Source organism: Podarcis melisellensis (genome assembly GCF_964234715.1).
Source record: "Podarcis melisellensis genome assembly, chromosome: 16".
Classification (NCBI taxonomy): Eukaryota; Metazoa; Chordata; class Lepidosauria; order Squamata; family Lacertidae; genus Podarcis; species Podarcis melisellensis.
The window spans coordinates 313455-339323 of record NC_138533.1 but is presented as its reverse complement, the minus strand read 5'-3'; the positions used below and the strand labels follow the sequence as shown (position 1 = coordinate 339323).

Here is a 25869-nt window from a genome sequence, read left to right as displayed (position 1 = left end):
AGTCCAGTCGTGGACGACTCTTCGGTTGCGGCGCTCATCTCGCTTTACAGGCCAAGGGAGCCGACGTTTGTCCGCAGTTTTTCCGGGTCATGTGGCCAGCAGGACTAAGCCACTTCTGGCGAGCCAGAGCAGTGCATGGAAATGCCGTTTACCTTCCCACCAGAGCGGTACCTATTTATCTATTTGCACTTTGATGTGCTTTCGGATTGCTAGGTTGGCAGGAGCAGGGACCGAGCAACGGGAGCTCAGCCCGTCGCGGGGATTCGAACCGCCCACCTTCTGCTGTGCAAGTCCTAGGCTCTGTGGTTTAACCCACAGCGCCACCCGCGTCCCTTTGAGGAACCTTTACACGGGAGTAAATCCGGATCGGGGCCTCCCCTGCCGAGCCGCGTCCACACGTGCCAGAACTTTGCCCAAGTTGGCTGGGAAGCGGGTTGCGCCTCGGCGCCTCCTCCGCCCGCTCCTCCCTCGGAGGCCAATCCGGAGCGCCTCTCTCCCTTTCCCCGGCGCTGCCTGCTCCGCTCTCCTCTTCTCCTCCTCTTCCTCCTCCCTCCATCCCAAAGTGGTTCCCGGCGCGCTCCTTCTTCCCTCCCTCCTCTCTGCCTCCCTCCCTCTCTCCTCCTCCTCCTCCTCCTTCCTCCGCCTTTTGTGCTACCAGGAGAGGCGCCGGAGCCGGAGCGGAGCGGGTCCCCCGCCGGACTTGCTGGTGGCGGCGGAGCTGCTGGGCGGACGACGGAGCCCCGAGCGAGCGAGCGACGGACCCGGCCGGCCCTCCGGGAGCGATGCTGGTCCTGGCCGTCCTGTGGGCCTTCACGGGAGCCGACGCCGCTTTCGCCCAAGGTAAATCCGGAGCCCGATTCGGAGCGGAGAGAGACTTTTCTCTCGCTTGTTTTGCGCCTCGACGGCAGCGCAGAACCGAGGCTGCCTTGTTCCGGGGAGAGGCGAGGTTTCTCGCTCCCTCCTGGGGAGAAAAACTTGGAGGGGGGAGAGATTTAGGAAAAGTGTGGAGCGGATCCCAGCCAGGACACCCCCAGAAAGGAGAGGCGCGTTCCCACGGGGGGTTGTATTTGCAGTGCTAATCGTGGAAAGGGGGTGCAGTCGGAGTGAAATGGGGGGGGGGGATGAGCGTCGTTGCTTCCGAGGAGGGGAGTTTGGGGGGGCGGAAGGAAGGAATGAGAGTCGCTCCCGGCCCCGCTTCGGATTTGCAACGGGTGTAAACAGAAGGGGAAACTCCGCGGAAGCTGATGGTTTTTTGGGCGGAGAGGTATTTTAAAAACGGGGGCCCCGATTCTGCGGCCGGGGCGGGAGCCAAACGAGCGTTAAAGAATCCGGGGGGGGGGAAGGATCGGGCCTGTTTGGAGGGCGAGGGCGAAGTTGACTCTCCCCCCCAAAAAAAGTAGGATCGGGATCAGAGCGGCGGATCGGTCCTCTAGGCTGGCGCATCGCGGGCGAGGAAGGCGGCGGATCCAGCCACGTTTTCTCCCGATCCTCCTCGCTCCCAGGCAATCCGCAGCCTTCGAAAGACCGCGTTACTCGCGAGGAAGGAGCCTTGAACTCTGTCTGATTGCGGGGCGGTGGAGGAGATCCTGACTCGCGAGTAACCTCCATCCGGAAAGAGAGACGAGCCAGCAGCCCTCCCCACCCCCCAAAACAAAGCCCATCTCCCTTCTTCCATCTCACACCCGCCCCACACTTGGAAGCCAAACTCGGGGGGGGGGGGGGTTGGCCGATGTGGGGAAAAAGTTGAGGCCGAAAGGGTGGGGGGGCAGAGAGAGAGATGGAAAAAGTGAAAGTGACTCGATCAGGGTGCGCGCGGGGGGGGGCGATGTTTGAGGGATCCCGGGGGGGGGGAGGAGGAGGAGGGAAATGTGTTTTTTCCCCTCCCCTTTTCATTTTTGGAGCCTCCAGGAAAGTTAAAAACATGTCGGGGGAGGAGATGTGAAGCGGGGGGGGGGAGGAGAGGGGGAGGGGGAATAGGTTAGGATGGGGGGGATTTCCCAGGCACCCAAACCTCCCCCCCCGCCACTGCCTCCCAATCCAGCCGGAGGGGGAGAATTCTTTCCGAGGCGCGCGCCGGAGAAGATTTGGTCCTGGGGGGCGCTGTTGGAGGGTGGACTTGTGGCTCGTTGCGAGCGAGGATGGAGCTGGTCGTCGCGGCCCAAACTTGGGGGGCGGGTGGGGGGCTGGAGAAGAGAGAGAATGAGGGAGGGGTGGTGAGAGCGCCTGGTGCCGGTTTAGGGGTCGGGGGGCGCTGGGGGGGCAGTTGAATCAGCGCTGATGGTCGTCCCTCCGCCGTCTTCTCTGCAGATTCGGGGTGGGGGGCTGAGCGCCTCGCCGCCCCCAGCCTGGTGGGATGCGGTTGCCAAGGGCTTGTTGGGGGGGAGCTTTGCCACTCCCCACAATTCCTGGGGGTGGAAGGGGGCGTTGTAGTTCAGCAGCATTGGGGGGGCGCGGGTTCCCCACCCCCTTTACCCGCCTCATCTATTGCCTTGATATCCCTCCTTTTGTTCTCTAAGCTGAGCATGCCCGGGTCTCCCCCTCCTCATTTAACCCCCACAACAACCTTGCCAGGTAGGTCAGGCCGAGAAGGATAGAGACTGGGCCCAAATTTGCACCCAGGGCCAGACGGGAAGATGTCTTAGAGTTAGAAGGGACCACGAGGGTCATCTAGACCAACCGGCTGCAGTGCAGGAATCTTTCACCCAAGCTGGGACTCGAATCCAAAACCCTGAGAGTCTCATGCTCTACCAGCTGAGCTGTTATTCCTGGTTCAAACCCTGTTGTGTCTCGGGCCCTAGTCTGATGCTCTAACCACTACACCACACTGCCCTCTATGTGTTGTGTGTAGAAAAGCTCTGGGTCCTTGTTCTGGAGTCTGTTGTGCTTGAACTAGGTGGACAGCGGTGGGTGAAACCTTGAAAAGAAAGAGGAGGGAAGGCGCTTGGCTTGCAGAAGGCCAGCAGAGTAGAGCTGAGCGGGGCAGGAGATGTCTGCCTTGGGCCACTGCTGCTGTGGAACGGAGGAAGAGGAAGGTTCCTTGTGCAACATACTAATAGAGCCTCCCCTTTCAGTGGCAGTCTACCCTGGGACGCCACAAAGGCTGGCAGGATTGTGGGCAAGGCTGCTTTGGGCCGGGTGCGAATTTTTGTCTTTTTTGGGGGGGGGAGGGATATGTGGTGACATCCTTGACTTTAGGATAATGAGGACTCTCTCTGGTCCCTGGAAGCCGTCTGTGAGAGGATCACGTGGTGCATGGTTAACCTGTGGAACTCCCTGCTGCAGGAGGCAGTGGGGGCTTTGAAAGAGGACTGGATGAATTAAGAGAGGAGGAAGGAGGCCATCTTGGGCTTCTCTTTGCCCCAGTGGCCATTGTCTGCCTAAACACCTGGAGGCAGCTATGCTCCTGAATGTGCAGCAGTGGAAAGGGGTCCTGAGTTCAGATTCTGCCTGCGGGTTTGCCAAAAGGGGCATTTGGTTGGCCCCTCCGAGGCCGGATGGGTCATTGCCCTCACCCAGCAGGCTCTCTTTATGGTCTGTTACCCTATTACTCTGAGTAGGCTCATTGGAGTTAATGGACCTAATACAGCCATTTCCAATGCTACTAGTCTTCCTCCCGAGTAAAGCCCATTGAATTGGAACACACAATTCACTAACTTGGGTCCACTGATTTCAGTGGGTCTACTCTTGAGCAGAACTGAGCTGTTTGGCTGTGAAAGGGACTCCCAGGGAAGGCGGAGGACTCTCCTTCACTGGAGGTTTTTAAAGAGGCTGGATTGCAAGGGGCTGGACTAGAAGACCTTTGGGGGTCCCTTGCAACTCCACAATTCTCCGAGTTGGAATACAACCTGGTAGGTCTACTCATGAGCCTGGCTAGCATTGGAGGCAGACCTATTATTGCAATATTTCAAGCCCCTAGCTAAAAGGAAAAAAGATGTCTTCTGATGGGGTGGGGGTCCCAAACTGTGTTTCTCTTTAAAATGCTATAATCTCTCCCCCCCCCCAAAATATCCTCTTTTGAAGAAAGCTCTGTGTGTGTGTGTTGGGGAGGAAGAGACTGAATTAGTGTGTGTGTGTGTGTAGAAATCTCTGGGCCCTTCATTGGCTGAGATCCCACTCAATTTTTGCAGGGGGGGGGGAGCTGCGTTGTCAAGCTCCTCCCCTCTGTGGCCACATTCCTTATAATTAAAAAGGAGGGGGAGGGGGAGGAGCAGCCTCTTTGCATAGCCTGGAGGGGAAAAGGAGAGAAATTGGGGTTTTCAAATGCGGGAGGGGGCAGGGGTGGGATGCGTAGAACCTCAGAATTGGAAGGGACACCCAGAGCCATCTAGTCCACCCCTCTGCAATGCAGGGAGAGAGGGGGACCTCTCAAAGAGAGCCCAAATGGGTTTCTGATTCTCTCTCCCCACTCACCCCCCCACTTCCCTGAGGCCTCCTCCCTTGGGTGGTTTTTCTGAGTTATTCTCTGGGGCTGAGCAGCACAGGAAAGAGAGCTTTCTATTTAAACCAATTTAAGGAGAGAAGGGGGGGTGGAGACCAACGGGGGGGGGGAATTACTCTGAAATAAAGGCATGTAGAAGAAATTGTGTTAATCGGGGAGGTTCCAGAGGAATGGATGTCGTTTTGTGTGTAATTCTCTTTTTTTTGCTTCCATGGGGTGGTCAGCCCCACCGATGCTGATGAACCCTGGTCTTTGTTTAGGCGCAGGGCATGATCCAATTGGACCCCACAAAAGTAGCTATGGTTTACGCCAGATATAATCCAGGTGGGAGTTCTTCCCCCCGGCTCCCCAGATGCTGTGAGACTACAATTCCCATCGTCCTGCGTCAGTTCAGTTGTCGTGGGTGATGGGAGTTGTAGTCCGAGGACGCCTGGGAACGCCAAGTTGGAAGGACTCGGATCTACATTATGAGCTTAAACCACACACGCCACTATTTCAAATTCTCTGGATCAGGCCAAAGGGGAATCCTCTTGCTCAGCCTCCTGTTCCCACAGTGGCCAACCAGTCGCCCCAACCAGAAACCTGCAAGCGGGACCTGAGTGCCAAAGGAAGACCTCTCCCCACTTAGGATTCAGAGGGAGAACAGAACAATTGTGGCCAATAGCTATTGAGTGTCAATATCGAGTTAAGGAGGCATTTGGACTGGGGCAAACTGGCGGCTGTCCCAGGTGTTAGAGGGAAGGATGTGGGGGGAGATATCTGGGGGGGGGGTGAAGCAGGGCTGGGGTGGGACCCTGCCTGGCATGCAGAAGGGCAGAACTTTCCCTGTGATTATACAGTGGTACCTCAGGTTACATACACTTCAGGTTACATACGCTTCAGGTTACAGACTCCGCTAACCCAGAAATAGCGCTTCAAGTTAAGAACTTTGCTTCAGGATGAGAACAGAAATTGTGCGGCGGGGGTGCAACAGCAGCGGGAGGCCCCATTAGCTAAAGTGGTGCTTCAGGTTAAGAACAGTTTTAGGTTAAGAACAGACCTCCAGAATGAATTAAGTACGTAACCAGAGGTACCATTGTAATGAAATGATTTTAGAGGCTGTATTATTTTACTGTTGTTAGCCGCTCTGAGCCCGGCTTCGGCTGGGGAGGGAGGGAGGGATATAAATAAAATAATCTTCTTCTTCCTATTATTATTATTATCACAAGGACTTGAGGGAAGGCCCATGGCACCTGCGCTGCATGCAGAAGGTCTCCCACATCTGGGAAGGGGGCCTTGCCTGAAACCCTGGAGAGCCGTGGCTGCCAGTCAGTGCAGGCACCCGAGGCCCTGACTCGGGGAGAAGGCAGCTCCCTATGTGGGAGGGCTGGAGCTCAGTGGTTAGAGCACCTGCGCTGCATGCAGAAGGTCCCAGGTCCCACCCAGGCGCATCTCTGGAATATCAAAGGAGCCGTGCATGTATTGAAATTACCCTGAGAAACGAGTGAGTGTTTACTGGGGGGGGGGGGCCAGATACGGCTGAGGCTGAGAAGGAGGCCGGGGCGGCTGGGCGCTCGCTTGTGTGGCGAGGCTGGATGAGCCTCATCACTCTTCATTTCTCGCTAAATAATTTTCTGTATTTTATCTAAATGAAAGTCATTCTTCTTCCCCCTCGCCCCCCCGTCCCCCCACCCCACCCTCTTTCAATCTCCTGCAGGGCTTCTCCCCACAATGGTGTGTCACAAATTGAAATATTCATTCATTTTCAGAGGCCTTTCTCTCTCTCTCTCTCTCTGTCCGCATGGATTATTTTTCATTTTCTCCTCTCTTTTTTTTCAGGGGGAAGGATGGGGGAAATTTAAAACGGAAAAGATTAAAGATAATTTTGTGTGTGTGTGTGTGTGTGTGTGTGTGTGTGTAGAGGAGGGAGACCACTGAAAACAGAGCAAAACTCTCTCTCTTTTTACGGGGGTTCAGTAAACACCCCCAAGGCTATCCCATGTTGCAACCCGGGGATATCAGATCGGGTCAGCTCTTTTGCTAGATAGCAGGGTTGCCAACTTTAGGCGCTCTGCTCCTCGGCCTTTTCACAGCAGCCAGGAGCTCGGAAATTTAGGAGATGGAAAATTCCACCTCCTCCCCCAACATCCCGTTATCTCTCCTTGGCAGAGCAAAGTTAAGTTGTTAACTGCAGAGCAGCAAGGGCGGAAAAAAATGTTGGCAACCCTGCTATGGAGGCGAACGCTTTCCAGGATTAACATGGCGGAGGGTCTTGGACAGAGATGAGGAGGTTGGTTTTGATCGCACGCTCTTTCTCCATGGCGTATGGAAGCGTTTGCTTCTTGCCTGGTCACCTGCAACGAATTGGAATAGTTTCTAGGCGACCAAGCAGTGGTGATCGCAGAATCACAGAATTCTAGACTTGGAAGGGACCACGAGGGTCATCTAGCCCACCCTGCTGTGAAGCAGGAATCTTTCACAAGCCTGGGATTGAGAGTCTCGTGCTCCACCGACTGAGCAACCCCACTTGCTATAACTGCAGAGAATTGACTTGGGGGTGGGCATTGATCAAAATATCATTTCATTCATTTAGTCTATAAAAATTAATTAATACAGTCATACCTTTTGTTAAGTTTGCTTCAGGTTAAATCTTTTCAGGTTGCGTCCTGCAGCGACCCAGAAGTAGCGGAAAGGGTTGCTTCCAGGTTTTGCCGCTCGCGCATGCGCAGATGCTCAAAATGACGTCATGCGCAGAAGCGGCAAATCTCGACCCTCAGACGCGGGTTGCATTCTGCTCATGTTGCAAATGGGGCTCCGGAACGGATCCTGTTCACAACCAGAGGTACCACTGTACTTGATTGTAAAACACATACACCCAGCCTCTGGGCAGATTTAGGTGCTTCTCAGAATTCCCAACCAGAGGAGTGAACAAATTCAAGCTATTGATGGTCACTGCTGGCCACAGGAGACAAGAGGGTTAATCTCATGCTCGGATCCTGCTGCAGGTTTCCCTAAAGAGGCACCTGTGGTCGGCCACTGTGAGAAGAGGAGGCTGGACTTGACCCTTTGGCCTGATCCAGCAGCCAGGATCTTCTGTGGTCCTTGTGGAACCTCCAGCTCCAGAGACAGTCTATCTGCATTCCCAAGTTCTTTGGGGCAATTGGCCCCTGTGAGTGGGCACAGGAGGCTGGACTAGACGGGCCCCCTTTGGCCTGATCCTGCCGGCTCTCCTCACGTTCTGATGTCTCCTGGCCTCCTAGCAAGGAAGCCTCTCTCTCTGCCACCGCTCTGAGGTTTCCCTGCCCACCCCCTGTAAGAAGCGGCGTAAATATTGTGAGTGGCACTCGGGAGATAATAGCAGTCTGACTGCAAATTGATTAGTGCTGTGTGGAAACTGCCAGCCTGGGCTGCCCACGCAGACTGCCTGCCACTTACCTGCCGGGTTCGCTCGGAGGGAACAAACGGAGGCGGGGGGGGGGGGCTGGCATGCAGAACGCGGGGGGAGGGGGGAATGGGTGCGGAGGAGCAGCAAAGGACTTTGGTAACATGGCGCTCGGAGCGAGGACTAAATTTTGAGCTCCTCCGCCCAACTATTATTTTCACGATAATTGGTACAGTTGCTTTTTATGCATCTTCTCAGTCAGTATCCATATAAAACAGGTATTATTAATAATAATATTAATATTAATATTGTTTTGCACCCAGTTATTATTAGCCTGCACTGCCCTAAATCTGGAGCTGGGGGAGTCCAGTGGGGAGAGGGAGGAGCTCAGCTCCCTAGAGACCAGGGAGTTGCGTGGAAATGCAGACATCTGCGGCTGTACTTTGTACCCCATTGCTGTCTCTAACCATTGGCCCTGCTGGCCAGGGCTGGCTGGAGGAGCAGCCCCACAGCCTCTGGAGGGTCTCATTTTTGCTGCGCCTGCTTTAGGGTCCTGGTCAGGGGTGGGGTGTCCTCCCCACTAGTCCCATCATCGCCCCGACCACTGGTCATGCTGGCTTATTTATTTATCGCAGAGATAGCCCAGCTTTTTCTCCCTGGCGGTTAAGGGGTGTCATTCATGGTTCCTCCTCCCCTTGTTTAATCCCCACAACAACAGCCCTGTGAGGTAGGCTGAGATGCAGCGACTCCCAAGGAACTTCAGGGATGTTGTTAATGTGTTGACATTTTAATGTATTTTTAATCTTTGTTGGAAGCCACCCAGAGTAGCTGGGGAAGCCCAGCCAGGTGGCCGGGGTACAAATAATAAATTATTATAGTCTGACACTCTAACTACTGCAGCACACAGCTCAAGCCTTCCTTGAGAATAGCTTAGGAAAACAGGGACCTGCCAAAGTTCATTCTTTCTTCACGATCATGAGGACTTGAAACTTGGATGGATTAAAATTAATAGAAGGATGAGAAGGTGATTAAAGAAGAAGAATGAAGTGGCAACATCAGGAAGCAATGGACATATGTTTGTAACAGGAGCAGGAAACCGCATTATTATTTTTTAATTGTATTAAATTTAAATAATTTGGATCAATTTGTTAAAATTTGGAAAACTAATAGAAATTAATATATATATATAAAAGAAACTTGCATCCTTTTATAAGAAGGCCATTCACTTGGTGGCAGACTGTCCCAGCTTCACTTGCCAGTGGCCTCTTCAGGAGGGACTGGGAACGCCCCCTGCCGGCAACCCTAGAGAGCTGAGGCTGCCAGTCAGTGCAGGCAACATTGCAGTTACCCCTGCACCAGCCCACCTGTTCCTGGGCTCCCTTTCCAGAGCCGGCACTCTGCCCCGAAATCACTGGCGTCAGGGTGGGTGGTGCCCCTGAGCTCGTGCAGAGGGCCGCTGCCTCTTTTCACTACCTCCCTTTGTGTCGAGTGAGGGCTCCGAGATTGAAGGGAGCGTTTTCGGTGCGTTTCCTCCTCTGCCGACCTCTGGAGAGGAGCCCAAGGTTGGTGCTGCCTGCTGACGGGAGAGGAAAGGGCAGGCAGGCAGCCTCCCCAGCCGCCCGTCTCGGCTTGTCTCCCGAATCTCCCTTTCCGCCCATCTCCGGCTGCCATGGCTGTCTATCAATCAGACTCGCACTCGCCTCCCGCTCTCCTTCCAAGTCAAAACGGATCCTGCGGAGGATGACTCTCCCCCGGGACTCTCCTCGTACTCGTCTCCACAGTGTTTGGGCAGGCCTGCGTTGGAGGGGGCAGCCCAAGTCTTTTGAGGTGGGGGGGGAGAGGCTCTCCTTTGCGGGGGGGGGAGGGAGGAAGTGTGAATGTGTGGAATCCCAGAACGGTCAGACTGGAAGGGACCTCAAAGCTCATCCAGCCCAACCGCCTGCAATGCAGCCTCAGCCGAGTTTCCCAGCAGAAGCTGAAGTGGGCTAGAGCGCCTCTGAGTGAAGTGCAGAGTGCCGAGTTGGTTCTGGTCCTAGCCCCTCCCCTCTAGGGTGCCTCTGCTCTAAATCCAGGTGTCGCTGCACCCCTTTCCATCTCTGCAGCGGGTTGGGCTAGATAACCTTGCGGTCTCTTCCAACTCTACAATTCCACGTTCTACGTTGGGGAAAATGGCTTTGCAAACAACGTGCATGTTAGGCAAAATTACATTATTTGGGGGGGGGGAAGGGCAGCTAATTTAATGATGGTGGTGATGATAATAATAATGCAATAAGCGTATACTAGGATAAATTTGGGGGACGCGGGTGGCGCTGTGGGTTAAACCACGGAGCCTAGGGCTTGCCGATCAGAAGGTCGGCGGTTCGAATCCCCATGACGGGGTGAGCTCCCGTTGGTCAGTCCCTGCTCCTGCCAACCTAGCAGTTCAAAAGCACGTCAAAGTGCAAGTAGATCAATAGGTACCACTCTGGCGGGAAGGTAAACGGCATTTCCGTGCGCTGCTCTGGTTCGCCAGAAGTGGCTTAGTCCTGCTGGCCACGTGACCCAGAAGCTGTACGCCGGCTCCCTCGGCCAGTAAAGCAAGATGAGCGCCACAACCCAAGAGTCGGCCATGACTGGACCTAATGGTCAGGGGCCCCTTTACCTTTAGGATAAATTTGCAATGTGAAGCTGGTGCATTTCCACAGGGAAAATGCTTTAGAACTCACAAATGATGTCCAGAACTTAAGGGTGTCAAGTCCAGACCCTCAAAGGCCCAGATCCGCCACGCTATCTGCAAACCAGGGCTGCTGTGTGGCTGCAGGGCCTCATTCTCCTGCCTCCCACCCACCCACGCTGGGCTCCGAACTGGGACACTGAGACCCAGAAGGGCTGGTGGGTGTTGGCCAGCTGAGCCGATTCCCCTGGAAGACACCTGGATCCTGCAGCCTTTCCTCTGATTAATCCAGCTGTGTCAACAGGTCCCTGAGGCCGGGTGGTGACGTGTGTGGCCCTTTGGGCGCTGGCTGCCTCGTGAGTCACTGTGCGTGTTGTCTGGCAGGCTGTCTAAGGGCACGATGCCACCACTGAGACTTAGCAAGCCTCTGGCCTGGCATTGCTTCTCAGCCTTGCCTACTCTGCAGGGCTGTTGTGGGGAGGGGAGGAAAGCACACCCGCCCCCCCCCCGAGCTCCCTGGAGAAAAAGGTGGGATGTAAATGCAAGAAATAAATAATATTGTAATAAATGAGCAGATTACTAGATGGGGGACACCAAACACTCTGGGGAGAGGCTGGCACCTCTGCACATGCACAGAGGCACTCTTGCTTTGTGTGCCTGCCAGGGGCAGGGAGGGTCCTAGGTTCAGGGGGGATCCTGAACTGGGCCTGTGTGATGGTTGGAGCACCTCCTGCCCGATCACCGGAGGAATTCTCTGTGTGGCCATGAACTTTGGGGGGCCATATCTCAGTGGGGAGAGGGAGGCGGGTGGTGCTGTGGTCTAAACCACAGAGCCTTGGGCTTGCTGATCAGAAGGTTGGCGGTTCGAATCCCCGCAATGACGGTGTGAGCTCCCGTTGCTCGGTCCCAGCTCCTGCCAACTTAGCAGTTCGAAAGTACGTCAAAGTGCAAGTAGATAAATAGGTACCGCTCCGGCGGGAAGGTCAACGGCGTTTCCATGCGCTGCTCTGGTTCGCCAGAAGCGGCTCAGTCCTGCTGGCCACATGACCCGGAAGCTGTACGGTGGCTCCCTCGGCCAGTAAAGCGAGATGAGCACTGCAACCCCAGAGTCGGCCACGACTGGACCTAATGGTCAGGGGTCCCTTGACCTTGACCTTTATCCCAGTGGGGGTGGGGAGGGGAGCAGAGGCTGAAGTGAGTGGAGCAACAGGGCTGGTTCTTGCCTTTGTGCAACAAAGTGAGATTCCACCAGAGGTTTCAATCCACCCAGGCAAGCGGCTGTGATTGCTGCCATTCAGGGGGTTGGACTAGATGACTCTGGGGGTCCCTTCCAATGCTACAATTCTGGGCATGACTGCAGTTCCAAGAATGTGAAGGGTGTTTGGGAAAGGGCCTTTGTCCTTAGGGAGGGTGTGTGGCCTGGGACTGGGCGAAGTGCCAAGGGGCAGAGAGTCTGTACTGAGATAGCTCTGGGTTCTAGATTTGCTCTTGCCAGACCCCTGTGAGGTAGGCCACGGGGGGGGGGCGTTTTGCAGGCAGAAGACTTGGCAAAGGCTAAAGAATCTTTTAATGAGGGTGAAAGAGGAGAATGCAAAATATGGTTTGAAGCTCAACCTCAAAAAAACGAAGATCATGGCCACTGGTCCCATCACCTCCTGGCAAATAGAAGGGGAAGAAATGGAGGCAGTGAGAGATTTTGCTTTCTTGGGTTCCGTGATCACTGCAGATGGTGACAGCAGTCATGAAATTAAAAGACGCCTGCTTCTTGGGAGAAAAGCAATGGCAAACCTAGACAGCATCTTAAAAACAGAGATATCACCTTGCCAACAAAGGTCCATATAGTTAAAGCTATGGTTTTCCCAGTAGTGATGTATGGAAGTGAGAGCTGGACCATAAAGAAGGCTGATTGCCGAAGAATGGATGCTTTGGAATTATGGTCTGGAGGAGACTCTTGAGAGTCCCATGGACTGCAAGAAGATCCAACCTCTTCATCCTTAAGGAAATCGGCCCTGAGTGCTCACTGGAAGGACAGATCCTGAAGCTGAGGCTCCAAGACTTTGGCCGCCTCATGAGAAGAGAAGACTCCCTGGGAAAGACCCTGATGTGGGGAAAGATGGAGGGCGCAAGGAGAAGGGGACGACAGAGGATGAGATGGTGGGACAGTGTTCTGGAAGCGACCAGCATGAGGGAGGCAGTTGAAGACAGGAGTGCCTGGCATGCTCTGGTCCAGGGGGTCATGAAGAGGCGGACACGAGTAAACAACAACGACACTCCTGTAGGGCCTCAACAGTGGAGCGTGTTGGGGGCGTTCTGACCGTCTCCAAAATGGAAGCCTGGGTCCCCCCCCCCCGCCGCCCGTCCAATGGTGTGTTGATGGCAGATTCCTTTCCCCTCCATCTGAGGCCAGGCTGAGTGGAGCCATTGTCGCAGCTCAGCCACCCGTGGCAGCGAGAATCAAGGGGTGAGCTGGGGCTGCAGGAAGAGGCAGCCTTGTGGGATGGAGGGGGCTGGGGAGGGGGCTTGCCTGGGGGGTGAGGAAAGGCAGCCTCCTTGCATTCCTTTGGGGGTGCCTTGCAGACAGCAGGGGGGGCGGCAAAGAGCAGGAGGTGTTTGTAGAATAAGGGGGGAAGCGGAGTGTGATCGCAAGCCAAAATAAAAGCATCTTCTCCCCTGCCAGGCCCAAGTCGAAGGCCAGCTTGGGTCTATTCATTTCAGTGGGTCTACTCTAAGGAGCTGGATATGCTTTGGAATTGTAGGATTGCAGGGTTGGAGGTGACTCTGAGGGGCATCCCATCAATACGCGTGAGAAAGGAGATTGCAGAGCTTGAAAAGTTTCAGGGCCAAGTCATCCAGGGGGCGGAGCGACTCCCCAGTGACTTTTAGTTTAGAGAAAAGGCAAGTCAGAAGCGAGAGGATAGAAGTTTATAAAACAATGTGTGGCACAGTGGAAACGGGCAGAGAGAAGCTTTTCCTGCTGTCTCCTAACGCTGGAATCCCTTGAAGCTGAATGCTGGGAGATTTAGGATAGATGAAAGGGAAGTCCTGCTTCATTCTGTGCAGAATTAAACTGTGGAACTCTCTGCCACAGGAGGCAGGAATGGCCACCAGCTTGGATGCTGTAAAAGAGGATAAAGCAAATTCATGGAGAAGGAGGGGGCCCAGCCTGATGGATCTGCTTTGCTCCCACGGAAGGAGGCAGCAGTGTGCTGGGTCTGGGGGGAATCTGAGAAACATGGTCCAGGACCGGTCCAGAATCCGTAGGTTCCACTAGGAGCCAGTCCGACAGGGCCAAGGCAGGACACCAGGCAGGAAACCAGGCAAGGACAGTACAGGATCTCAGGCAGGGTCTGGCGTACAGCAATGTTGCTCCTGCAACCTGGGATGGGGTCCGACAGCCTTTTATCTTTGTTGGGGTAGTGGCTGGTCCTGATCCCCCGGCGACTCACCTCCCTGTCTCGCAGACTGGGACTCTTCAGGATCAGGCCCCAGACTTGGTTGAGGTGATGCCTGAGGCAGAGGGTCCAGTGCAGACTGAGACCCCCCTGGTTCCGAGTCCCAGGCCATCACACCCAGCGGCTGGGACACCAGAGGAGGGGAGAGTTGCTCTCCGTGCTCAGGTCCTGCTTAGAGGTATCCCTTTCTGGCATCTGGCTGGCCACTGTGAGAACAGGAGGCTGGACTAGACGGGTCTACTCTAGAGTCTGCTCAGGGGCATGTCCAGGGCAGCTTGGACGTGTGTGTTTGGGTGAAAAGTCTGGGCAGGTTTTTTGGTTGTGGATTAAGAGTCATGACTGAGGGGATTTTCCCAACCTGATTCCCTTCTTTGCACTCCAGCTCCCATCAACCGCAGTCCAACCCAACCCAGTTGCAATTCTCTTGCCTGCCATTTATTAAGGGCTCTTCCATCTCCTCTCCTCCTGGCAATGCCCAGAGCAGCTAACCAAAGAACTCCATCCTCTGGGCGACGTGTGATGAGCTGGGGCGACTTGCTGGCCCCCCAACATGGGGCTCCAGCCAGTGGCTTAGACAGACTTTGGGATTCAGGCAAGTGGAGGCCCATTCACTTTGCTAGCTAAGCAGAGCTTCTGTGTCCAGAGGCGGTCTACCTTGGAAGGCCGGTCTCTGGGAAGGGGCTGCTCCCATCCCCCTCCTGCCCTGGTCTTCCACTTCCCATAGGCTCCTGCTTGGTGGGGTGCAGGGGTCTTCTGGGGGCTGGTCTGTGACAGAGCATGACTTCTTCTTTGGGAACCCCAAAATCCTCACTGATTATGTAAGTGAGAGAGAACTGAGACGCGGGTGTCACTGTGGGTTAAACCACAGAGCCTAGGACTTGCCGGTGTTCGAATCCCCGCAATGACGGGGTGAGCTCCCCTTGCTCGGTCCCAGCTCCTGCCAACCTAGCAGTTCAAAAGCACATCAAAGTGCAAGTAGATAAATAGGTACCTCTCTGGCGGGAAGGTAAACGGCGTTTTTGTGGGCTGCTCTGGTTCGCCAGAAGCAGCTTAGTCCTGCTGGCCACATGACCCGGAAGCTGGACGCCGGCTCCCTCAGCCAGTAAAGCGAGAAGAGTGCCGCAACCCCAGAGTCGGTCACGACTGGACCTGATGGTCAGGGGTCCCTTTACCTTTAAGTGAGAGAGAAGAGGGTGCTGTGTCCTGGCTGGGGGTTCATTCCAGCCCCCCGCCGCCCCATGACAGAGCGGGGGAAATGGGCCCAGGCAGGATCAGCGGGGCTCTGCGAATCCCAGCCGGCCTTCGCTGCCTCCTCATCCCTAAACCCTCCTTTAAAAGCCACTTAAGGAAATTGGGGCTGAAGCTGCCAGCAGGGCCTGCCAGGCTGCCGGGGGATTAAGGGGTTTAACTCTGGGCCTTCTGGCCACAAAGCCAGCATATGCTCCCTGCCCCTAAGCCCAGGCAATTTCATCCCCCTCCTGAGCTGCCGGAGAGAGCGTCTGGGGGGGGGGGGTCTTTTCCTTGCGCCCTGGGGTGGGAGGGGGAGCTTCTGCAGAGGGAGCTCTCGAAATCTGAGCCCTGGTCCACACGGTGCATCAATTATTATTGTGGTTAATAATACAGAATAATAAATAACAAATCGTAAATAAATAATTAGAATAATAAATTATAATATTTGTATTAAATAAAATAAAAGCCTCTGGCATGCTTTAGTTGTGTTCCTTTCCAGATCATCATCATCATCATCATTTTATTGCATTTGTATCTTGGCTTTGCCTCCAAGCGATTGCCACCAACTCTCATAGCAATAGAACTCACGAGCATCCATTGAAACTGAATGCTGGAAGTTTCAGGACACATAAAAGAAATCTGGGGAACTCCCTGCCACAGGAGCCACCTGGATGGCTTCGAAAGGGAACCGGACAAATTGATGGAGGAGGAGAGGGCTATAGCACTGCTCTGCAATGCTTCTCAATGCCTGGTGCTGGAAACCACAGGAGAAGAGAGGGCTCTGTGTTCGAATCCTGCTTTGGTTGGTTTCCCATGGAGGCATCTGCTTGGCCACTGTCAGAAAGGGAGGCCGGTCTAGGTGGGCCCCCTTTGGCCGGATCCAGCAGACTCTTCTCACGTTCTTATGAGCTCAAGGTGACTCTCCTCCTCCTCACAAGAACCCTGTGGGGTAGGTTCGGCTGAGAGGCAGTGACTGCACCAGTGTCACCCAGTGAGAAGTTCATGGCTGAGTGGGGGATTTGAATCCTGGACGCTCCCAGGCCTGAGTCCAACACTCTAACCACTGCACCACACTGCACGGACTCTCCACCCACCCCCAGAGGGTGCGACATGCATTAACTGTGCTTTCAGGGTATGCTGTGGCTGTGTGAGGAGACAGGTCCATGTGTGGAGGGGAGAAAGCTCTGGGATCTGTCCTTTGCGGGTCACAAATTCTCCACCCCTGAGCACACACCTGTATGGATCTCCCGGCTTATTTGCATTGATCGTTTCATGTTCAATTGCATCTTGCCTTGTATTGATTCAGAAAATAAATAAATCACAAGCTTCCCTGGTTAATTGGGCTCTTTGGAAAGGCCTACGTAAATCAATTAAATGATAAACCAAATTTGATCCTCCCACCCGTCGTGGAAGGAAGGAACCTGGGATGGGTCTTGTCAGACGGAAAGGGCAGCGCTGAAAGACATCGCCGGGGAAAGAAAGGGAGGAGGTTGCAGGTAAATCATTAGAGAATTGGCTTAATTTTCTGCTGCAGGAAGGAGAAGCCAGGCATTGGGATGTGAAGAAGCCCAAAGTGAGAGGCAGTGTGGTGTAGTGGTTAGAGTGTTGGGCCAGGATCTGGGAGAGACCAGAGTTCAAATCTCCACTCAGCCTTGAAGCTCAGTGGGTGACTCTGGGCCAGTCACAAATCTCTGCCTAACGGACCTCGCAGGGTCCTTGGTGGGGTTGAGCCTCCCTGGCTTTTTTGTGGAAGTTTTTGGGAGCGACTGTGACGCTTGCACACACACGCACACACGCCTGCAGCTGCTTCTTCCTCATCCCTCCCATGCTGCTCTCCTCTCCTCTCCCCCCCCCCCCGCCCCAAACTTGGTTTTTTCCTTTGGCAATAGTTACTGGGGGATTATAGCTAACTCTTCATAAAGATTCCCCTAATTGCTTGGCTTACTTCAGGTTTTATCATCAAAGCAGCTGTTATTCCCTCTCTAGCCTCCTTTTTCTTTTTATTATCTCTTAATTAATCACTCTGGCTTTCACACTTAGCAGATAATTAGAGTCCCCAGAGCCTGGCTGCTCATTTTCATAACCTCTTGCTCTGGAAGGCGAAAGGAAGGAAGGAAGGAAGGAAGGAAGGAAGGAAGGAAGGAAGGAAGGAAGGAAGGAAGGAAGGAAGGAAGGAGAGAGAGAGAGAGAGAGAGAGAGAGAGAGAGAGAGAGAGAGAGAGAGACCCACCTCCATCAAAGTAGCATCTTTATTTGTGAGGTAGGCTGAGAGGTAGTCTTCCAAGATCCCTCAGTGAGAGCTCCACAGCTGAGTGGGAATTTGAACCCAGGCCCCTCCCAGGTCCTGCTCCAGGACTTTAACCACTCTTCCGCCCTGCCTCTGTGTTGTAGGTGGTCTGTGGACGTCCCTCCATCTTATGCAAAGCCCCCTTGAAACTGTGTGTGTGTATGTATGAAATTCATATACCACCCTTCATCACAAGGTCTCACGGTGGTTCACAGAATAGAATAAAAGATAAAAACACAAGTTTTAAAACGAGAGCAACAACCTGCACCTTCCCACAGACATATTTAAAAGGCTGTGGAATATGAATCAGACCAAGGGCTGGTTGAGGAGTTGGAGGAATTGCAGAGATGGAAGGGACCCTGAAGGCCATGCAGGAATCTCTGTTTTAAAGTTCATTGTTTGAAACCCTGGTTTATTTTGGGGGGCGGAGGCAGGGAATTTATGGTTCTTTGGAAGTTTTATTTTGGTGGGCTCCCCTTCCTTGGAGATTTTTAAGCAGAGGTTGGCTGGCCGTCCGCCCTGGCAGCTTTAGCTGAGATTCCACCATTGCAGGGGGTTGGACTAGATGACCCCTGGGTCCCTTCCATCTCTATGATTCTGTGGCTCTTTTTAATGGGATTTCTTCTGGCCAGGTCCAAAAGTGGGTTCCGACAATAAAATACGCATTTATAAAACAAAATTACTTTAAAAAGTGAGAATGAATAAGCAAGCAATTAAAACGGTCTAGCTATTTGGAACATACATATTACACACACACACAATGCTTGCATCTTGTTGGCCACCGTGAGGAGAGGAGACGGCACTAAACAGGCAATTAGCCTGATTCAGCAGCCAGACTCATCTGCTGCTCTTATGGAGCCTCCAGCGCCAGAGGAAGTCTATCTAGTCTCCTAGGTTCTTCGGGGTAGTTGACCACCACCATCATCATTTTTAATTTGTATATCGCCTTTCTATTTTACAATTCTCAAGGCGGATTACAAGCTGAAGAAACAAAAAATGTACATCGTATAACAATCTAATGCAATACAAAAATGTGATAATAAAACGTAACTTTAAAATAGGCCACCTCCATCAAAAAAGTAACATTCAACAATCATTAGAATAGTATAAAATAATAATATCAACATATAAACGTTAAGCAGAAATCCGCTCGACAGTTAAAATAGTATCTAAACTGTAATCAATAAAACAACGGCAAGCCACAGTACATGAAACAATACAATACACATTGAGAAGCAGAGAGTGGGGCAAGGCAGGTGGAAGGAGGCCTGGCCTGACGGAGTCTCTCCCCTCACTGTCCAGCGTGAGAAGAGGGTGCTGGGCTGGATGGGGCCCCTTTGGCCGGACCAGTGGCAGGGCTCTTCTGATCTCCCCTCAGCGGTCTACCTTGATCTAGGGCAGGATCCTGTTTCCCCCAGAGGTTTTCTGGTTGCCAAAGGCTACAAGGACCCCTCGCCTGTTGGCTGGTTCACAGTCCTGGCCGCCTGCCCTGGAGAGAGAAACGCGGAGCTGACGTCCAGAATGGCTTCCGAAAGGCGGCTGTGGGCAGTTTGGGTGGGCATGGCCCAAGGTGGCCAATATTGGGGAGCGAGTGTTCGGGGAGATAAGTAGAATTGCTCATCAGGAAGTTTCCCCAGCCTGCCTCACTGAATCCCTACCATAATGAGAATCGGGACTCGGTGGATAAACCACGAATTGGATTTCTCTTAGTGGCTGCGCGGAGGGAGGCCTTAGAAGGGAGGAACTGCAGCGCTTGGTTGGAGTGTCGGCCCGACAGAAAAAGCGACCCACAAATTTAGGTTGGCGAGCACACAAACAACTTTGCGGGAGAGCTTCATTTTGCCCACAAATTCTCCCGAGAACCAATGGCCAGGTCCAACGGTTTATGCCAACTTGTGGAGCCCTCAATGAGAACATGTCTTACTGGTTTATGCTGGTCTAGGTGGGCGGTCATGTACAGCAACACAGGTTTTCATGATGTATGTTGGGGGAAGGAGTGTCTCTGGGCAAATTTAAAGAACAAAAGGGGTATTTAACCCACATTTTCAGGCAAAGTCTGGGATGATTTAGCTGTGGTTCCTGCATTGCAGGGGGTGGACTAGATGGCCCTGGGAGGTCCCTCCCAAATCTACAATTATATGGTTAATGGAAGTTCTAAGCAGAGGCTGGGCGGCCGTCCTCCAGGGATGCTTCAGTTGTGATCCCTGTGTTTCAGCCGGGCTGGATGACCCAGGGGGTTCCATTCCAAGGCAGAATTCTGTGATTCTAAGAAATAAAGATACAGTATTTAAAAGAGGGGAAAGGCATCTACTGGGAGACGCAATGCAAGAGGTGGATCTTTCCTTTTAGAGAGTGCACTGGTTTTTTTAAAAAGGCAAATTCCAGGCAGCGGCTTCCCGACTTTGTTATTTGGGGGCAGGAGGGGCGGGCAGATAATAGACTGGAGTCGGCAAGAACTTTGGAGCCGCTCCCTTGATAATGGCAGCCGAGACCATCCAAGCCGCTGCTGTCTGTTACTTAATTATCTCTGAATGGGTTTTTTGTTCGAGCCTTTAAACATTTACTCTGATTGGGTTGTTGCCTCCAAAACGTCACACACACAGACACACACACAATCCTCATCTTCCTTTCTTTGGTGTTTCTATGGAAACACCTCCAGGCATACAATTGTTCTCCTATTTTGTAATAAAAGTTGGATAGGGATAGTTCACCCCCTCTGCGCCGCCAACAAACACACACACACACCAAACCACAACCCTGTGCTTGCTCACAAACTCAAATTTCTGCACATGGAGACACACACAGATTGATAGTTGAACTGAGATCGAGGCTCAATGGTATGGCGACCCCCCCTCTTGAAAGAACAGCTGCCCCATCTCTCTTAAAAGTGGGGGAGCGAGGGGTGTAAAAATGAAGTTATTAATGCAGCACACAGATGAACTGCGGAACTCCCTCCCACTGGAGGCAGGGATGGCCAGCAACTTGGTCTGATCCAGCAAACTCATTTTCTGTTCTTATGGAACCTCCAGGTCCAGAGGCAGTCTATCTCATCCCAATGTTCTTTGGGGTATTTGGCCACAGTGAGAAGAGGATGGTGCACCAGGTGGACCAGGGGCCTGATCCAGCGGCCAGGCTCTTCATTGGTACAGCAGGTTACATTCCAGGCAGGCAAAAGACAGATTTCTACAGGCAAACATGAGCACACCAGAGACATTATTCCAGCTCCAGGAGGCATCCCAGAGAGACAAAGGATGTGGGAACACCTGTAGAGAGGGGCGTGGCCTGTGAACAGGGGGCGTGGCCTGTGAGTCTCCAGGGCCAGGTAAAGGCGCCCTGGAGGAGGACTTTGTCCTGCCTGAGACCTGGGGATTCTGCTGACCTAAGGAGGGAATCTCTGCTGACGCTTCAGATCCGTCTTGAAAGCCCTTTTTGGAGGGTTGTTTTTGTTTATCGTCCTCTCTACCTTTTCTCATTGTTCCTTCTGACATCCCCCTCCAATGAGCCTAATTTAACGCAGCTGAGTCTTGATGGCTCTGTCGTATCTGGGTTTTCCTTCCTCCACTCCTTCGCTCCTTCCTCCGTCCTAAAAGTTGGCATCTTGTCTCCTGCCTTTGCTAATGAGGGTTCCTGCGAAGCGGAGGAAGAAGAGAGGGGTGTGTGTGTGTGTGTGTGTGTGTGTGTTTGCACTGGCTCCTTCTCTCTCTCTCTCTCTCTCTCTCTCTCTCTCTCTCTCTCTCTCTCTCTCTCAGACTGGGGAAGGATGTTTTCCAGGTTGTCTGGGGCTGACTTGTTTGGCCGCATTTGGAATATGCTGGGTGACCAATTCGGGTCGTCTCACCTGGGGAAGGAAATTGCAGAGACTGGAAAGGGCAAATGATCAAGGGGACAGAGGGACTCCCCTGTGTAGCATTTGGGATGTTTGAGCTCAGAGTAAGAAGGCAGGTGGGATAGAAATTATGCATGTTGGCATGGAGAAAGATGGAGAAGTCTTTCTCCCTCTCTCCTGACGCTAGAATTCACTGACCTCCAATGAAGGTGAATGTTGGAAGATTCGGGATAAAATAAAATTCTTCTTTACACCATGCAGTTAAACTGTGGAACTCCCTGCCACAGGAGACAGTGATGGCCACCAACTTGGATGGCTTTAAAAGAGGAGGAGACAAATTCATGGAGCAGAAGAGGGCTCTCAGTGGCTTCTGAATAGCAGTTTTTGGAAGCTGCAGGAGGCAGCAAGTGTCGCTCTTGGGCTCAAATATTTCTTGCGGTTTTCCTGAAAGAGACATCTGGTTGGTCACTGCAAGGACAGGAGGCTGGCCTAGATGGGCCCCCTCGGGCCTGATTCAGGAGGCTCTGCTGATGTTCTTATGCAAGAGATCAATCCTTCAGCTTGGTGGTGACTCCCTGTTGGAACTCCCTGCCCATTGATATTAGGCAAGAGCCTTGGCTGCGCTGCTTCCGGGGCCTGACTTTTAACATGCAATTTCTTCTTACAGTGTATATCTTTATAACCCCACTTGCTTTTTTGGGGGGGCGAGTCTAACTTTGCTCCTGACGTCCAATTTTATTTTAATGTATATTTTCAGTTTCTGTGATTTCAGCGGTGTACATATATATATATTTATATAAACCCTTTAAAATGAAAATAAAGAAATAACTCTCTGCAGAACCCAAATACACGCAGCCCCAAGATGCTGCCTCATTTATATGAAGATTTATCTTCCAGCATTCTAGTACTTACGCGTCACTCAGGGCGACAAAACAATTAAAAAAAAATGAAGGGGGAAATACAATTTATTCTACAAAAACAGCAGACTCCAGAGAGGGAGGCAGGTGCAGGCAGCGCACACAAAACAGAGGCATTTGATTTAAATATTATATATTTCCAAGGATTTTGGAGGGGATTTTCCCCTCCAGCCCACGGGTCACATTCCCAGGTAGAGAGCCTCTGGGGGGGTCAAATACCTGGCAAATATGTCTGAGCAAGGAATATCTTCGCTTTGTATGTTTCAGCCACCAGAGGACTTTCCATGCATGGAATCTCTCTCGAGCTTCCCATCCATGGGAGCAAGAGGCATCATGGCGGATCAGGGCCAGGAGAAAGCACCCAAGGGGGCTGCGGCGCTGGGCCAGCGAAATGCATGATGGGGAGAGTGCTGGGGGCCAGATAGAATAGCCTGGAGGGCTGCCCCTGGGCCTGAAATGCCAAATTCCTGTTCTTTCCAGGAAAGTCTGCCCAAGACGCTTAGGTCAGCTTCCACCAACCCAGCCCTCTTCAGATATTGTTGTTGTTGAGTCGTTTAGTGGTGTCCGCCTCTTTGTGACCCCCTGGACCAGAGCATGCCAGGCCCTCCTGTCTACCACTGCCTCCCTCATGCTGGTAGCTTCGAGAACACTGTCCCACCATCTCGTCCTCCGTCGTCCCCTTCTCCTTGTGCCCTCCATCTTTCCCAACATCAGGGTCTTTTCCAGGGAGTCTTTTCTTCTCATGAGCTGGCCAAAGTCTTGGAGCCTCAGCTTCAGGATCTGTCCTTCCAGTGAGCACTCAGGGCTGATTTCCTTCAGAATGGAGAGGCTTGATCTTCTTGCAGTCCATGGGACTCTCAAGAGTCTCCTCCAGCACCAGAATTCAAAAGCATCAATTCTTCGGCGATCAGCCCATTTTATGGTCCAGCTCTCACTTCCATACATCACTACTGGGAAAACCAGAGCTTGAATTATACAGTACAGGCCTTTGTTGGCAGGTGATGTCTCTGCTTTTTAAGATATATGGGAGTACAAATACCACCTTGAGAACATAGGCTGCTGGATCAGGCTCAATGGGGCTCATCTAGTCCAGCACACTGTTCCTATGGTGGCCAAATTCCCCCAGGAACCTAGGAATTGAGATAGATTGCTTCTGGACCTTGAGGTTCAATAAGAACATAAGCAGAGCCTGGCTGCTGGATCAGGCCCAAGGGGGCCCATTCAGTCCTGCACCCTCTTCTCACAGTGGCCACCCCGGTGCCTCTTCTGGGAAACACATAAGCCAGGCCTGACCATAAGAACAGGGCTCTCCCCTCGCAGGGTTGTTGTGTGGATGATGGAGAGAGGAGCACAGTCACACTTGCCACCTTGAGTTCCTTGGCAGAAAGATGAGACATCAGTGTAATAAGGAATCAAGAGGAGGCTGCCTCAAGCCAGTCTCGCCACTGGGCCAGCTGGCAGAGCTTCTCTTCGGCTTCTGTGCCTTTCAGGTTCTTCCTTTGGGACTGATGTGGCCACATATGGCTTTGTTGTTGTTGTTGTGAAGCTGGTGGTGCTGTGCTCCAAACCACTGAGCCTCTTGGGCTTGCCGATCGGAAGGTCGGCGGTTCGAATCCCCACGACGGATTGAGCTCCCTTTGCTCTGTCTCTGCCAAACTAGCAGTTCTAAAGCATGCCAGTGCAAGTAGATAAATAGGTACCGCTGTGGCAGGAAGGTAAATGGCATTTCCGTGTACTCCGGCATTCGTCACGGTCCTCCGTGCGCCAGTAGCTGTCTGTGGACAAACACTGGCTCCCTCAGCCTCAAAGCGAGATGAGCACCGCAACCCCAGAGTCGCCTTTGACGGGACTTATCCTAAGTCCAGGGGTCCTTTACCTTTACCTTACCTATATGGCTTTTTGCAGAATTTAAGGGGCCGGGTTTGCAGACCCCGCAGGAAGCGTGATATGTGAATCAGGCTGTTGGTTCCTGAGCGTCTCCTAAAAGTTCACCTGTGCAAGTAGTGTCTTGGCGTCTTGGCGAGGGCAGCCTGTTGTGCAAACCAGCCTGGGACTGCAAGGCCCGGGGACCAGTTGCACAACCCGCCAGGAACGTCGTCAGCAGATTATTTTTGCTGCAGTTCGTCTGCCTGGAGGGATCCACCCTAATCTCTTGCCCCACAGACAAATGCTGTTGAAAGCCCCAACCCCACTGCCTGACTCTGCTCCTCTGGGGCTTCCCCTGCTGAGGTCTCCACGCTGACTCAGAAAACCTTCGCCTGGAGGCACAGAGGTGAGCCAGTGCTGGCTTGCGTCCCTTGGCCTCCTGCGTTGTTGTTGTTCCTGAGCCCCAAGATTTAGAAAGAAGGAAGCTAAGAAGAGATGGATCAGGCCAATCACCCCTCTAGCCCAGCAACCTCTTCTCACAGTGACCAACCAGATGCCTAAAAGGGAAACCAATGTGACTGGGAAATCCTTGGGCTCCCTTGGAATACCAACAAAGACACAAGCCAGGAATCTAGAAGCAAAACAGCAGCCAAGTAGGCCTGGTCTTTATTGCAGAGACTGTTGCAACAAGACTCCCACCCAGCACATGAGAGAGGCAGGAAGAAGCCCAGAACAAAGGCTGGCTCCCACTTTTATCAGTTTTACAAAGATACCCACAAGACCCCTAAAAATTACATCATGGATACATCACATGGGAGGGTCTGGAGACAGAAACCTCAGCCCCAGGGCTTGCCCCCACCCTTCCCTTGACCTCCACCTCACACCCATCAAGTGATGCAAAAGAGATATTTACATTTCCCTGTTTCCCAGCCAAGTTAATCACACTCTTTTGTCTTGATCTGGGTTTGTTACTGTTTCTGGAATGGCTACCTGTCTGGCACTCAGGTATCAGGATGCCAGAGATTATCACTCAGGCAGAGGGGCTGCTGAGTACCTGAACTCCCCCTTTAGGGATTATGGCTGTTCTCACTCATGTCCCTTGTTCTTTGGCGATCACTGAGTAAGATTGTCTTCCATAAACACGGTTTTAACGATGAGCCCGTAAGTGACTGTGGAGGCCAATTCTGGATCCACATGTCCTTCTACAGTGGGGACATTGGTTCCTGGGTGGGAGTTGATCATGGTGAGGGTTTGCCAAACATGCCTTCCTCTTAGCACGTTTCTCCCTTGCGTCCTGAGTTCGAGTGTTTTCAAAGCCCAGGACACCTTTGGTCAAGGCTGTTCTCCAACTGGAGCGCTCACAGGCCAGTGTTTCCCAGTTGTCGGGATTTGCCTTGAGAGAGTCTTTAAAACTCTTTTGCTGACCACCAGGCATCTGCACAACAGGACCAGTCCAGTGAAGTTGATGTTAAAGAATCATTGCTTCAACACTGGTGATCTTTGCTTCCTCCAGTACACTGGTATTAGTTCGCCTGCCTTCCCAAGTGATGTGTAAACTTTTTCGGAGACCCTGTTGATGGAATCTTTTGAGGAGTTGGAGATGGTGTTTGTAAGTAGTCCATGTTTCACAAGCATAGAGTAAGGTTGGTAGTACAATTGCTTTGTAAACAAGCATTTTGCTTTCCCTGCGAGTGTCCCGGTCCTCAAACTCTGCACTTTGATCTGGAGAATGCCGCTGTTCTCCCATGGCCCAAGCTCCCACCTTGGTAGCCATTTCCTTCCTGAACAGAACAACGTTGGAAATTGTGTGGTGTCAGTGTGTTACATGGTGCTTTGAGGA

At 52.7% G+C, this 25869-nt stretch overlaps 1 protein-coding gene across 1 annotated transcript in view; it reads left to right on the top strand.

Annotated features, from left to right (window-relative positions):
- The first annotated feature begins 648 nt into the window (after positions 1–648).
- KIRREL1 (kirre like nephrin family adhesion molecule 1) overlaps positions 649–25869 on the top strand; it is a 103816-nt gene continuing 78595 nt past the window's right edge. Inside the window, exon 1 of the mRNA XM_081891451.1 lies at positions 649–840. Coding sequence (XP_081747577.1) covers positions 783–840 — 58 coding nt within the window. The 5' untranslated portion in view covers positions 649–782. The remainder of the gene's footprint in view (positions 841–25869) is intronic.